The sequence below is a fragment of the Chiloscyllium plagiosum genome, unplaced genomic scaffold, assembly GCF_037043375.1.
Source record: "Chiloscyllium plagiosum isolate Xiang-an unplaced genomic scaffold, Cpla_swu_hap1 HiC_scaffold_2, whole genome shotgun sequence".
Taxonomy (NCBI): Eukaryota; Metazoa; Chordata; class Chondrichthyes; order Orectolobiformes; family Hemiscylliidae; genus Chiloscyllium; species Chiloscyllium plagiosum.
Window position 1 is genome coordinate 90,510,699 of NW_028270140.1, and position 14,023 is coordinate 90,524,721.

The 14,023-nt window shown below is 39.6% G+C and overlaps 1 protein-coding gene across 6 annotated transcripts in view; it reads right to left on the reverse strand.

Moving 5' to 3' along the window:
- The window catches only part of ythdc2 (YTH domain containing 2), a 151,975-nt gene that overhangs the window by 53,443 nt on the left and 84,509 nt on the right, over positions 1 to 14,023 (reverse strand). For all 6 annotated transcript variants that reach the window (XM_043710759.2, XM_043710748.2, XM_087998617.1 and 3 more), the window contains 6 exons: positions 12,668 to 12,846; positions 8,770 to 8,866; positions 3,144 to 3,231; positions 2,966 to 3,046; positions 2,795 to 2,877; positions 22 to 127 (listed from right to left, as the gene is read on the reverse strand). In XM_043710759.2, the coding sequence (XP_043566694.1) occupies positions 22 to 127; positions 2,795 to 2,877; positions 2,966 to 3,046; positions 3,144 to 3,231; positions 8,770 to 8,866; positions 12,668 to 12,846 (634 nt within the window). The remainder of the gene's footprint in view (positions 1 to 21; positions 128 to 2,794; positions 2,878 to 2,965; positions 3,047 to 3,143; positions 3,232 to 8,769; positions 8,867 to 12,667; positions 12,847 to 14,023) is intronic.

The following is a 14,023-nucleotide window of genomic DNA, read 5'->3' on the forward strand; positions in this document are numbered from 1 at the left end:
AATAATGAAACAAACATGCACCTGCAATGGCATCCGCAGCAACTCTGGTGTCTGAAACTCTAACAGGTTTTGGAATCGTAATCTGCTAAATAGGTGAAAACAAATTCCTGGTCGGCAGCGCCCTGCCCTATTCAAACAGACAGAGATGAATTAATCATAGCATTGTCTTCATTTGTAACAATTTAATATTCCACAAAAATCTCAGTTCACAAAAGACAACAAGCTGCTAATACTTTGGAAATATCAAATTGGTAAATACCTTGCTGATCATGATCAGCAATGATCATGATATTCTCAGAGCAGTGCTACAGGTTTTGTCTTGATTTGATATTCTCTAAATGCTAATCACTCCCTGAAGCATTGTGCATTGAGGGGCGTGGTAGTACTGCCCAATATTCGACTAAACTAATAGGACAAGTTTGAGTATAACAGCAGCCCTTTCAAGGTTAAACCTCATCCATGCATCTCATTGCCAGATGAAAATGAAAACTAATAAATGTTTAAAACCTGGAACACAGAAAATGCTGGAAACACTCAGCATACAAAGCAACATCTCTAGTAATAAAAATAAAAAAAAACTGTTGGAAACACCCAGCATCTTGGAGAGAAAAGCATAATTAATATTTTAGGTAATAACCTTTTATCAGAGCACAAATATCGCATCATCTGTGGCTCTGTTTTATAGAATCGTAGAATCCTTACAGTGTGGAAACATGCTCTTCTGCCCAGCAAGTCCACACCGACCTTCCAAAGGCTATCGCACCCAAACACATTCCCCATTACTCTACATTTCCGCTGACTAATGCACTTAACCTTCACATCCCTGAACACTATGGGCAATTTAGCAAGGCCAACTCACCTAACCAGCACATCTTTGGATTGTGCGAGGAAACTGGAGCACCTGGAGGAAATCTACTCAGACATGGGGAGAATGTACAAACTCCACACAGTCACCAGAGGCTGAAATCGAACCCTGGTCGCTAGCGCTGAGGGCTTTCTACACAAATGCAACTTAACCTGAAAATTATTTGTTTCAAATTCAATATTGGTGGAGTTCTGATTAGATGTGGCCACTTCAGAAATACCAATAAATAGTTCTGATCCTAAATTTTGAGGGTAAAGACATTAACAAAAGAGCTAAGAACTGTGGACCTGAAAACCGTATCCAATAAATAACTGTACTAATGACAGGCCACCCCAGACCATAAGACATAGGAGTAACCAATAGTTGCTCTCTTAGTTTAGTCAAAAATTTGGCCCATCACCTCTGCTCTGCCATTCAATATGATCACGGCTGATTTGATAACAATGAATTTCACTTCTCTGTCTGTTCCCCCATAACCCTCGATTTCCGTACCTGATTAGCAATCTGTTTCAGTCTTGCATCTACTTAGCAATCCACCTTGACAGCCCTCTGTAGTAGAGAAACCACAGATTCACCTTCCTCAGAGAAGAAATTTTTTCTCATCTCCATCTTAAGAAAATACCTCCTTACTCTGAGATTATGCCCTCTGGTCCCAGACTCTCCCAATGAAGAAACAACCTCTCAGCATCTCCCCTCCCTTATAAATCTTACATGTTTTCACAAGATTATTTTACTCTTCTAAACTCCAGTGAATACAGACCAAACACTCATAAGAAAACACCACACAGGCAGTCACCAGAGGCTGGAACTGAACTTGGGTCCCTGACACTGTGAAACAGCATTGGTAAGCTCTGTGCCATCCTATGGTCTATCCTACATCCTGAGACTGTGTCCCCAGTTCTAGACACCCCAGACAAGAAAAACATCCTCCCTGCAATGAGCTGTCAAACCCTGTTATGTATTTCTAAATGCTAGTACATCCTTTATAATAGACTCCAACATTTTCCCAATGATAGATGCTAAACTAACTTGCTTATAATTAATTGCATTTGTCTCCTTTCCTTTTTTGAAAAAGTGTGTTACATTGACAGTTTTCTGATCCTCTGGCACTTTTCCAGAATTTAAGAATTCGTGCAAAATTACTCATAGTACATCCACTTCCTCTACAGGCAGCTAGAAGCTAGTTTTCTGTTTGACACCTACAAACTTCAATTTTGCTAGAGCTCCTTGGTTCTATTGATTCCAATGTTGTCCTGAAGTCAGGGTCAACCACTCTCACCTTCTGTTCGCTATTCAACTCTTACATCCACATATGTAATAGCATCTGGAGGGGAGAGTTACATGCAGAATCGAAGTTGAGAATCAATAAAACGAGTATGCACAAACAGGTTCTGCTTAATGTCACTCATTCCATAACTTTATGATGATTCTGAAATGTTTACAGGATAGTATTTGACTGATTTACATTTATAGTATTCTTTGGGGCGGCACGGTGGTACAGTGGTTAGCACTGCTGCCTCACAGCGCCAGAGACCCGGGTTCAATTCCCGACTGAGGCGACTGACTGTGTGGAGTTTGCACATTCTCCCCGTGTCTGCGTGGGTTTCCTCCGGGTGCTCCAGTTTCCTCCCACAGTGCAAAGATGTGCGGGGCAGGTGAATTGGCCATGCTAAATTGCCCGTAGTGTTAGGTTAAAGGGGTAAACGTAGGGGTATGGGTGGGTTGCGCTTCGGCGGGTCGGCGTGGACTTGTTGGGCCGAAGGGCCTGTTTCCACACTGTAAGTAATCTAATCTAATCTTGAGGCCACACATAATACTCAAGCAAGCTTCTAGAATGTCAAGTACATGTCCATGTCACGGATGAAAGGCTTGGTTGAGGTAATTAAATATTTTCTTATGAACATGCTGAAAATCACAAAATCATAATACCTGCCCTTCCTCTGAACAGCACTCGCTTTAGAGATCCATACCATTTTTAACATTGTGACAGAGTTCAGTGCATCAAATGATTTCTGAAACAAAAAAAACACAACTGAAGCAATTAAAAGTTCCCAAATTCAGAGTACTGTACACATATTGGTGCACATTAAGTACAAGTACCTCCTTCACTTTCCCAGAATCAATGACAAATACCACATCATTGACAGTAATACTCGTCTCTGCAATATTTGTGGAAAGAATCTGAAATAAGACAGAAAAATCAATTGTGGTTTAAATAAAAGAAAGAATAAAATAAAGAAAGAATAAAGCTTAAATCTAGAGTTCTTTTTCAACTCACAATTTTACGAATTCCATTAGGTAGACTTTTTAATACTTTCTTTTGATCAGATGTCTGCATGTTTGAATGAAGCATAAAAACCTGCAACCTAAAACAAAGTATAACACTGTTTAGATAGTAATTTGCATTAAATCAAATAAAACAATTTTTACAATATATATAGGAGCAGTGTAACAGAATATCTTCATTTGCCTGGATTGGTACAGCTCCAGCAACACTCAAGCAGCTTAATAGCATCTAGAACAAAATAGTCTATCATTCTGTTCATCACAGACACAGTGATAACAGTGTGTACTATCCACAAGATGCATTGCAGTAACTCACCAAGGTTTCTTTGGTAATACCTTCCAAATCCACAATCTCTACCACCCAGGAGAACAAGAAAGGCAGGTGCAAAAGAATACCATACCCTGCAAGTTCTACTCCAAGTCACACACCATCCTAACTTGGAACCATATCAGCATTCCGTTATTGTCACGGAGTCAAAATCCTGGAACACCCTTCCAAACAGCACTGTGGATGGTCCTGCACCATAAGGACTGTAGCGATTCAAGGTGGTCTCTCACCATCTCCCTCTCCAGAATAATTAGAGATGAACAAGAAATACTGACTGAGCCAGTGATGCTCACAACTCAAGATTCCACCCTGTTTTTATTTGTTTTATGTCTCTTTGGCTAAGCGTTACTTGCATCAAATTTGTTTTAAGAGGGCTTTTTGCCACCAGGCTTGTACGTTTTCTTGCCAAACCTTACCAAACTCACCTCAATAACTACTTTTCCCCCTCCCATGAAATCCCTATCATGAGTTTAGCACTATTTTAATATGACCTATTCCCAGAACAACTAGTTACTGCCAGTATATCCCAGAATTTACCAGCATTCTTTGCACCAGAGTCATCTTTAAAAGGCCACCCAGACAAGCAACAAGAGTCTGGAGCTTCCCTACACCATTCCCAACATTTACTCCAGACATGGAAGAGGGAAGTGGAGGTCTTGCTGGACAGGGTGGCGCACAAGTGGAACACCCTCTTTCTTCAGGCCAGCAGAGGAGGCTAAGACATCAGACTGTGCCAGCATGAGGTGGTCACCTGGCTCATTGCAGTCTCGGTCATCTGGAGGAGTGCAATCTGCTAGCATAAGTGCCATCAACCTCCTTCTATATACCTTCACTCTGCTACTGTACCCCATCTCCCATCAATACAAGTATTCCACTCTCACTAGTGGCTACAGTACTCATTCTCAGTCACTCATCCCAACTTCAACCTCTAACAGCACTAACTCTGCATGACCTTGGAACTGCATAAACACTCACTCAGGAAACCTCTGGATCTCCACCAAATATAACAATTGTGTCACCCACTTCTATCTTGCTTAATACACGCCTCCCTCTTTTTCAGGAAGAAACCAGCCAACAACAGGGAAAGCAACAAGAGTCAAGACCAAGATGCCTAAGGTGGGCTGCCTAACATTTGGCTTCTCAAACCTTTTGTGAAGAGCATCCGGACTCTGATTGCCCCAAATGTTCGACAGACAATGGTCAAATATCTGGACTGGTATTGGAGGCTGCCCTTGGATTTCAGTCCTGGGCCACCCTTTAAGCGAGGTTGTCTCCCTTGACTTGACTGAAGACTGCTGATAAATATGACAAGCCTCCTGGCTTTGTGTCTGTGCTAATCAGCAAGGCAACAGAGTTCTCTCTATTATGTGCTCTCTCTGGTTGAGGGGGCAAAGACAAAGTAGAAAGGCAATTCAAGGCAGGTATGCTTTGAGCATCCAGGTAGGCGCAAAGTGTGACAGCATTATGTCAGCAAACAAACCAGTTTGGAGATGCAACCTGGTACAATCCATCAGTGCATGCATGTTCCTGAGCACAAAGTCCTTGCAGCAGAGTTGCAATAATAATTGCTGGTGCAGCCCAAGGTGCAACTTTGAAATGCAGAACCATACTGAAACTGGATCAGAGATGTGCCAAGGTTCTTACAGCCTGGCACATATCAAAACCGAATGTCCATGGAAGTATGATATGTGGGCTGGAGCCTCTGGAGTGTACCCACTGTCCAACTCTCAGTTTCATGTTGAGAATTCCTGATGACTAGGACAAAGTGAGGACTGCAGATGCTGGAGACCAGAGTTGAAAAATGTAGTGCTGGAAAAACACAGCAGGCCAGGCAGCATCCGAGGAGCAGGAGAATCGACATTTCGGGCATAAGCCTGAAGAAGGGCTTATGCCCGAAACATCAATTCTCCTGCTCCTCAGATGCTGCCTGGCCTGCTGTGTTTTTCCAGCACCATATTTTTCAATTCCTGATGACTGGCTTGTTGAGCACGTTTGGCAAGATAGGAAGGTGAATTTTTTTAAAAACATTCCTTCATGGGATGAGGCTGTCACCGGCTGGGCAAGCATTTGTTCCTCAATCATAATTGCCCAGAGGGCAGATAAATGCAACCACTATGGTTCTAAATACACATAGGCCAGACCAGGTAAGGATGGCAGTTTCCTTCCCTAAAGAGTATTAATGAACCAAATGGATTTTTCCGACAATCGACAATGGATTCATGATCACTACTGAACTCAAATTCATCATCTGCCATAGTGGGATATTAATGAGAATTGTGGCATGAATAATGCATTTAACAGGCTACAATTCCCTTTAAGTGGCGACTTGCCACACTGCTCAGAAGGTGCATAATGGATAGAAGTTGCTCCCATGCACATGCCGTTCCAACTCAAAATTCTGCCTGCAGCAGAGGTGCTCAGTGATGATGATTTAGGAGCCCAAATAGACCTGATATATCCTCAAAAAAAAATCTTTGTCAACAAGTCATCAATCCAATAAGGTTCAGGGTAAATCTATATTTCCACACCAATGTCTATAGGGCTGGAAACAAGACTTTGGCTTACAAAGTCAGTAAAACAGGGAGCAAGATAAGTGCTCAGCAGTGAAGTGTGCAAGAGGGACCCAAATTCAAAGAATTCATGACAGCAAAGAGGTTTTTTGCAGTTGAAAGTCAAAATAGAGATGGAGGAAAAAAGTCTCTTAGTAAAAGAATGACAGAGACAAAGCTAATAATTATCATAATTATTGGGTAGAAAAAATATGATCGATGAATCAGGGTTTCGGTTAATGGGTATGGTAAATTCTCACACTAACACATGAATAATTGTTGTGCTGATTCAGTAACTGCCTAAGAAACTTCTTACAAAAGAAGATTATATCTTTACTTTGGATTTGCTAAAGTTTATTTTTCATAAATATATGGTTTGGCTAAAAAAAACTTGACAAGCCAAAATCAAGGAAAACCTAAAAAAATAAAAAGGACAAGGGGAAAAGTAACAAAAAAGAGCAGAGGATAATAAAACCCGAAAAGGAGAGAAGCCTGTGCAGATGGAAAATTGGACTTGCTTCTTAATGAATATTAGAGTGGGAAATATATACATTTTAGTTAAATTGATATAAAGATGGCAAGAAAATATTAAAAGGTTTAGCTTTTTTATATAGAGAAACCATCAAGATCAAGATAAAATTTTAAGCAGCAGCATGGGAGGATATAGCAGAAGTTCTGACGATCATTTTCCAATCTTCTGACTAAAGACATAGTGCTAGAGGATTGGAGAACTGCTAACGTTGTAGATATTTTCAATCAACCTATTCAGAAATGTTATGCCAGACCACTGGAATAAGTGGAACCTGAACCCAGCCTTCCGAACTAGAGTTAGGGACGTGACTACTCTGTCACAAGAGCCCTCTGCTAACATTGTATGTTTATTTACAAAGGGAGAAATGGCACAACCAAATAACTACAGGCCAGTTCACATCCCCTCATCATCATTTGGAAAGGCACAGATTAATCACAAACTATCAGCATGGATTTGTGAAGGGAAGACTATATCAAATTAACTTGACTGTTCTTTTTAAAATAAAGCTTGAGGAGTGTAGGACATTCTACATTTTTATCTCTGTTGCATGTGGCAGATTGGTTAGAAAAGTAAGCCTCTAGCATCAAATGAATATGCCAAGTTAGATCCAAAACTGGCCAATGCAGGAAACAAATTACGGGTGTTTGTGACTTGCAGTGAAGTTAAAAATGATTTTAACTTGCAGTGAAGTTAAAAAGGATTTAATAATAGTTTGCTGCTTTTCATGTATATATTGTCATGACCAGGAGTGGTTAAAATAGTGGTCAGTAAATTGTAAATTAATTTAGCTCATTTAGCCACCTTTTCAGATTTTTTTGAGTTTGCAATTTTAGAAAAAAGTAACCAGCAGCAAAGCTTTACTCTGAACAAGATCAAAGGTTGATTTATCACGCAACTATTGCCAAATGTTTAGTAAAAACATGATAGTTATTTGATAAAATATAGATACAAAGATTTAAAGTAGACACTAATAAAAGATGTTTACAAAAAATGAAAGTAAGTTTCATCTCTTACTGGACAATTACTTATCTGCAGATTTCTCTTGCTGAAGCAAAGGGATCGAAAACTTAAAAGTGAGAATTCAGTTGCCGCAAGTTGAATAGCCAAAAAGGTGTTTGCACAAATATACTCCAAGTAAAACAGGTTGAGAAAGCAGTGTTTCTCACTAGTTCTTGCAGATTATAAATACATTAAGGACAAAAGGGTAACTAGTGAGAGAATAGGTCCCCGCAAAAATCAGCAACGCAGCCTATGTGCGGAGTTGCAGGAGATGGGGGAGATACTAAATGAGTATTTTGCATCAGTGTTTACTGTGGAGAATAGTAGTCAGATACTAAGACATATAGAGGAATACGGCACTGGAGTGCATGTCCATTAATTACTACAGATAACATGATAAAGTGTTTAAGTAGTAATGTTCCTTGTCATGGAGTCATTGTCATTGGCATGGAAACCAATGGGTGGGAGACACAGATTTAAACTAATTGGAAGGAAGGTTTAGAGGAGATAAAAGGTTTTTCATCTAAAGTCTGAACTTCGCTACATAAAAATGTCAGAAAATGATCTGGCTGAAGGCAGGGTTTGAGTTGTGCAGACTATCCAGTTAAAAGCTGAAGGTTACTTATTTGCTTTAATGAGGTACCTATTTTGGGAGAAAATTGGTAATATGCCAGAATCTTCCTAAAGGTCTTGAGGATGAAGCCCAGCTACTGGCTCATGGAGATCTTCCAGCAAAAAGCCAGGAAATATCTGATACATTCTTTAATACTTCCTAATGGTGCCAAAGTTGTGACTGTAGGCATATGATATTTCACCTCCACAATAATTTTGACACAGCTGCCAAATTTTTCCAACATTTTATTATTCTGCAGAACACCTCAAGGATATTCTCCTACCAACATCAGCAACGCCCATTTCTATGTTGGCTTGCTGGCAGTCATCGCTACACACCCTGATTGGTCTTCATGTCCTTATTTGTGACCAATGGCTGTGATCAGAGGTAGTTTTTTTTAAATTTGCCCCTTCTAGGAAATTCATGGTTAATATTCTATTGCAATCAATTTTGGGTATCTGACTGCTTATACAGAAGACATTTCTACAAATCTGTGCAAATAATTGAAATGCACAAAACAATTTTAATAAATGACAAAAATATGCACTTAATTACTTATTCCAGAAATTGTACATTGTACCTGTTTCAAAAACTTACTTGTGGGAATTATCAGCAAATCTTTTGTCATCATACAATATGCGATCTCGGAGTCCTACAATTTCATCATACCCTGGTAAAAATATTAAAACTGCACCTGGAAATTTAACCATAAAGGCATTTTTAAAAATTTTGAGAACAATATTTTAAAAGACAGAAGAATACATTATCGTACTACTAAATCCTATTGAATATAGGAATGTTTTCCTTACTATAGTACTCTTGTTATATTATCTCCTAAATTGGCAAAATGTGGATTCAGTTTGTTGAGGATCAAATTATGATCAAATCTCATCTGTTTTCCTCTTTGATTCTGTCAGAAGTCTCTTATTAAGCTATATCACTATTTCTACCATTCCTCACAATTACTGTCAACACAAAACATATCTCAGGCCTTAGAATCAATGTGGAGGTCTAAGATATATAGACAAGGGCTCAAAGAATAGGCAATGTACCAAAATATGTTGGATGCCTGCCCCAAGTGAGACTGACTGCAATCTCAAATCTACATTCCCACCTACACCTCAAACTTTCAACCACCTAGCTTACAAATAATCTATTCATCCCACCTTAAAAATATTCAAAGAAGTACTTCAGATTCCAAGGTTAACACCCTATCTAAAAAGCTACAATCATGAGTTTACTCAGGTGATGAATGAAGTTTGGGCAAGTGATAATGTTCCAGGTCTTGGTCTCAGGTCATTGAAAACAGATTGTTCCATTGCTCTGACATCAAGTTAGTTGCATATTTAAATATAGTTTCAGAAGTCTGATTCAATATAAAACTTTTATTTTGATGGGAATTATTTGTGTATCATTCTCATATTTTAGAGGGATTCCAGAAGCGGAGATTTCTCATATGCAACCTTTGAATGTTGCCTGGCAATTAACTGGTGTTGTTTTCCTAACAGCAGAGGAGACTGAGGGGGCCATTCTTGAAATGTAAAGGTGGGGGTGGAAAACAGGTGGTGGTGATTTACAAATGCCCAAATTGCAAACTCAATCCCATATAAAGGTTGCAATTTTAAATATCCAACATATGAACAATTCTTGTACTTAGAAACAATTGTTTTATTATCTTGTATTGTGTTCCAACTTGAGTACAAATGTACAAACTGACCCAGGAATGGAACCCATTTACAACCCGGGACTCCCTGTATGAAATTATGAAGGGCAAAGATAGGTTGGGCAGAAAAAACACACTTTTCCTTGGTGGAAGGATCAATTACCAGGAGCATATATTTAAAGGTAAGGAACAGTAGGTTTAGATGGGATGCTTGGACAAATTCTTTCGCCCAGAAAATAGTGGGGATCTGGAACTCGTTGCCTCCATGGATGGTAGAGGAAGAAACTCTTGATGTGCACTTGTGTTGCAGAGGCATAGATGGTTATGGGCCAAGTGCCAGGAAATGGGATTAGAAAAATTAGCTGTTTGCTTTTGACTGGAGCAGACTCAATGAACCAATGAGTACTTATTTTGTTAGATCTGTATAACTCTACTTACACCACTTTTTCAGAGAGAATGTTCAAAAGACTCATGATCCACAGAAATAAATTTGCCTCATCTGTCATACCCACCCTGTCAAGATGCTTCAGAATCTTGTACATTTCCTAACAACATCATATTCATTCCCGGCATTAATCTGATAAATCTCAAAACAACTACTTACACATTTATGCCCTTCCTCAAATAATGAGACCAATATTGCACATTGTACTCCAGTGCCCTGTACAACTGAAGCATAACTTGTTGTGGTTTTGTTCGCCGAGCTGGAAGTTTTTGTTGCAAACGTTTCGTCCCCTGGCTAGGCGACATCATCAGTGCTTGGGAGCCTCCTGCGAAGCGCTTCTTTGATGTTTCCTCCGGTGTTTATAGTGGTCTGTCCCTGCCGCTTCCGGTTGTCAGTTTCAGCTGTCCGCTGTAGTGGTTGGTATATTGGGTGCAGGTCGATGTGTTTGTTGATGGAGTTTGTGGATGAATGCCATGCCTCTAGGAATTCCCTGGCTGTTCTCTGTCTGGCTTGCCCTATGATAGTAATGTTGTCCCAGTCGAATTCATGTTGCTTGTTGTCTGCGTGTGTGGCTACTAAGGTACAAAATACCATGCAAGGACTGCACAAAACACTATATAGGACAAACAGGAAGACAGCTAACAATCCGCATACATGAACATCAACTAGCCACGAAACGACACGACCAGCTATCCTTAGTAACCACACACGCAGACAACAAGCAACATGAATTCGACTGGGACAACACTACTATCATAGGGCAAGCCAGACAGAGAACAGCCAGGGAATTCAGAGAGGCATGGCATTCATCCACAAACTCCATCAACAAACACATCGACCTGGACCCAATATACCAACCACTACAGCGGACAGCTGAAACTGACAACCGGAAGCGGCAGGGACAGACCACTATAAACACCGGAGGAAACATCAAAGAAGCGCTTCGCAGGAGGCTCCCAAGCACTGATGATGTCGCCTAGCCAGGGGACGAAACGTTTGCAACAAAAACTTCCAGCTCGGCAAACAGAACCACAACAACGAGCACCTGAGCTACAAATCTTCGCACAGACTTTGAAGCATAACTTCAATAAATAATAAAATTCCATTAGTTTTACCAATCACACACTGTACCTCCATACTAACTTTTACAATATATGCACTAGGACACTCAGATCCCTCTGCATCTGAAATTTATAGTTTCTCAGTTCAGATGTTTTTCCACATGATACTCTATTTGCCACAGTTTGTTCACTCGTTTAACCTATCTGTATCCTTTGTAGCTCCTTTATGTTCACAACTTACGTTACCAACTATTGTTCTGTCATCAACAAATTTGACAACCATACCTCGCATCTCTTCAGAGTCATTTATAGTATTTGTAAAAGTGCAGATCCCAGAACAGATTTCTGTGGCACACCATTTGTGACATCTCGTTAATCTGAAAAAGACCAATTTATGCCCTACTTCTGGCCTCTTGATATGCAGCCAATCTTTTATCCAAACGAAAGCTGACACTCCGTGGATGTGGAACTTTTATTTTCTGTAACAACTTTGACATGGCACTTTATCAAATGTTTTCCAGAAATTTAGGTGTAATACATCCACCAGCTCCACTTTGTTCATAGCACACATTACTTCAACAATACATTATAGATTAACATAATTTTCTCTTTACAAAACTATGCTGACTCTGTTGATTACCGTGAATTTGCCTGCGTCCTGCTATAACTTCTTCAGTAACAGCTTCTGACTTTTTCCCTATGACAGATGTTAAGCTGATTCGTCCATAGTTTGCTTTCTGTCTCCTCTTTTTATATAAAAATGAGCTACATTTGCTATCTTCCAATCTGATGGTGCCCTTCTCAAATTTAGGGATGTTTGGAAAATTAATACCAACATATCACCGTTAGAATGAAGTCAATTGGGACCTCAACACTTGGCTCACAGTTCTAACAATTTACTCAATACCACTTCTCTATTAATTATCATTTTTGAGCTCCTCCTTGCCTTCCATTCCTGATATGTAGTTGCTTCTAGGGTGTATCCTCTATAATGAAGAGCAATGCAAACTACCTGTCTGCCTCATTTACCATATCCTTTCTGACAGCAATTCTTCAGTCTCACTTCTTATTGGACCAATGCTCAATTTGTCAATTCCTTTCCTTATCAAAAATATTATAGAAATTCCTATGCTTTTATAGTTTTACCTAGTTTTCTGTTACTTTATTTGGAAAATGTGATGAAACCAGATAGTTCCACATTTTTTCCATACTATTTGAACAGACAAAATCTAGTGTAATGTATACAGTAGTTGTAGGTTAATTGTACTAATAAAATGATGAGCAGTTTGAAAAGAAATATTAGCGATTCTCAAACCAATGTCTTACCATCATCAGAGCTCTGAAAAATGTTATAAAGAAGGTGCATAATTAGATCCAGGTCAACCTTTTCATCATCAAAGCTGTGGTGGTAGACACTTAAAACATCTTTATCTTCTTGACTTAACTCACCACCGTTTGACTGGACCAGGACACACTCATCCAAATTTCCTAAATCTATTGAAGAACTGGTGAACAAAATTAAAATATTAGCACTATTAAATATTAATAAATTGCATAATTGCATAAACTGTTTTAAACTACTCAAGAACACTAAACTGACTGTGTGGAGTCTGCGTGGGTTTCCTCCGGGTGCTCCAGTTTCCTCCCACAGTCCAAAAATGTGCAGGTTAGGTGAATTGGCCATGCTAAATTGCCCGTAGTGTTAGGTGAAGGGGTAAATGTAGGGGAATTGGTCTGGGTGGGTTGTGCTTTGGCGGGTCGGTGTGGACTTGTTGGGCCGAAGGGCCTGTTTACACACTGTAAGTAATCGACTCTAATCTAAAATAGTTTTACCATCACTAGTTTACAATTATGCAGTGTCTGAAAATACACAAGAAAGCATTATTTAAAAGACAATGAGTGATTAAAAGGACAACTAGCTAGCACAGAACTTGACATGAGAATCTCAAAATAACAGAAATGGTTGATAGGCAAGTATTATATTGAAACAGTAAGGGCTACCCCTCAATTAAAAGGAAACAGTGAATTTCAGTCACGGGTCTCTAGTTAACTGACCAGACCAGATTCTCGACTCTCTGATCAGTGGGCAAGTTGACACTATTTTGAATGATTGGGTAAAGCTTGCTACCAATCGTTAATGTCAATACCTCAGTGCTTCAAAAAGAGCTTCAAGGAGTTGACTCTTAACTGCCCTCTGGGAAAGGCAATAAGTGCCAACCTCGTCAGCAATGCACTCATCACATGAATTTTTTTTTAAAAAGTGGTCTGTGTTTTGCTCATCATCTCCTGGAAATTTGGTCATATAAAAGTTGAGAAAACAGGACCGGGCAGCAGAAACACTTGTCCATCAATATTTAGAGTAACAACTTTTTAAACAATGAGTCAAGAGTGTAGCAGAGGGGAAAAAGGAGGAAGCAAATCTTACCCTATGGACTCCACTACCTCATCGGAATCCCTACCCCTATGCCAACTGATCTGAGGATAAAGAACTGGTGTAATACAGTGGTTAGCCCACTGAAATTGATATTTCAGGAGTTTTGCCTCAATGCTTGTGGAGCTGGTTTCAGGAAGGCCACTATAATTCATTCAATGGTCCTCTCATTGCAACAGGAGGATGCAGTGAGTCATGACTGATGTGATATTCTTAGTGTGCTTAGGTGTCACTGACATTTAGGCCAGGTC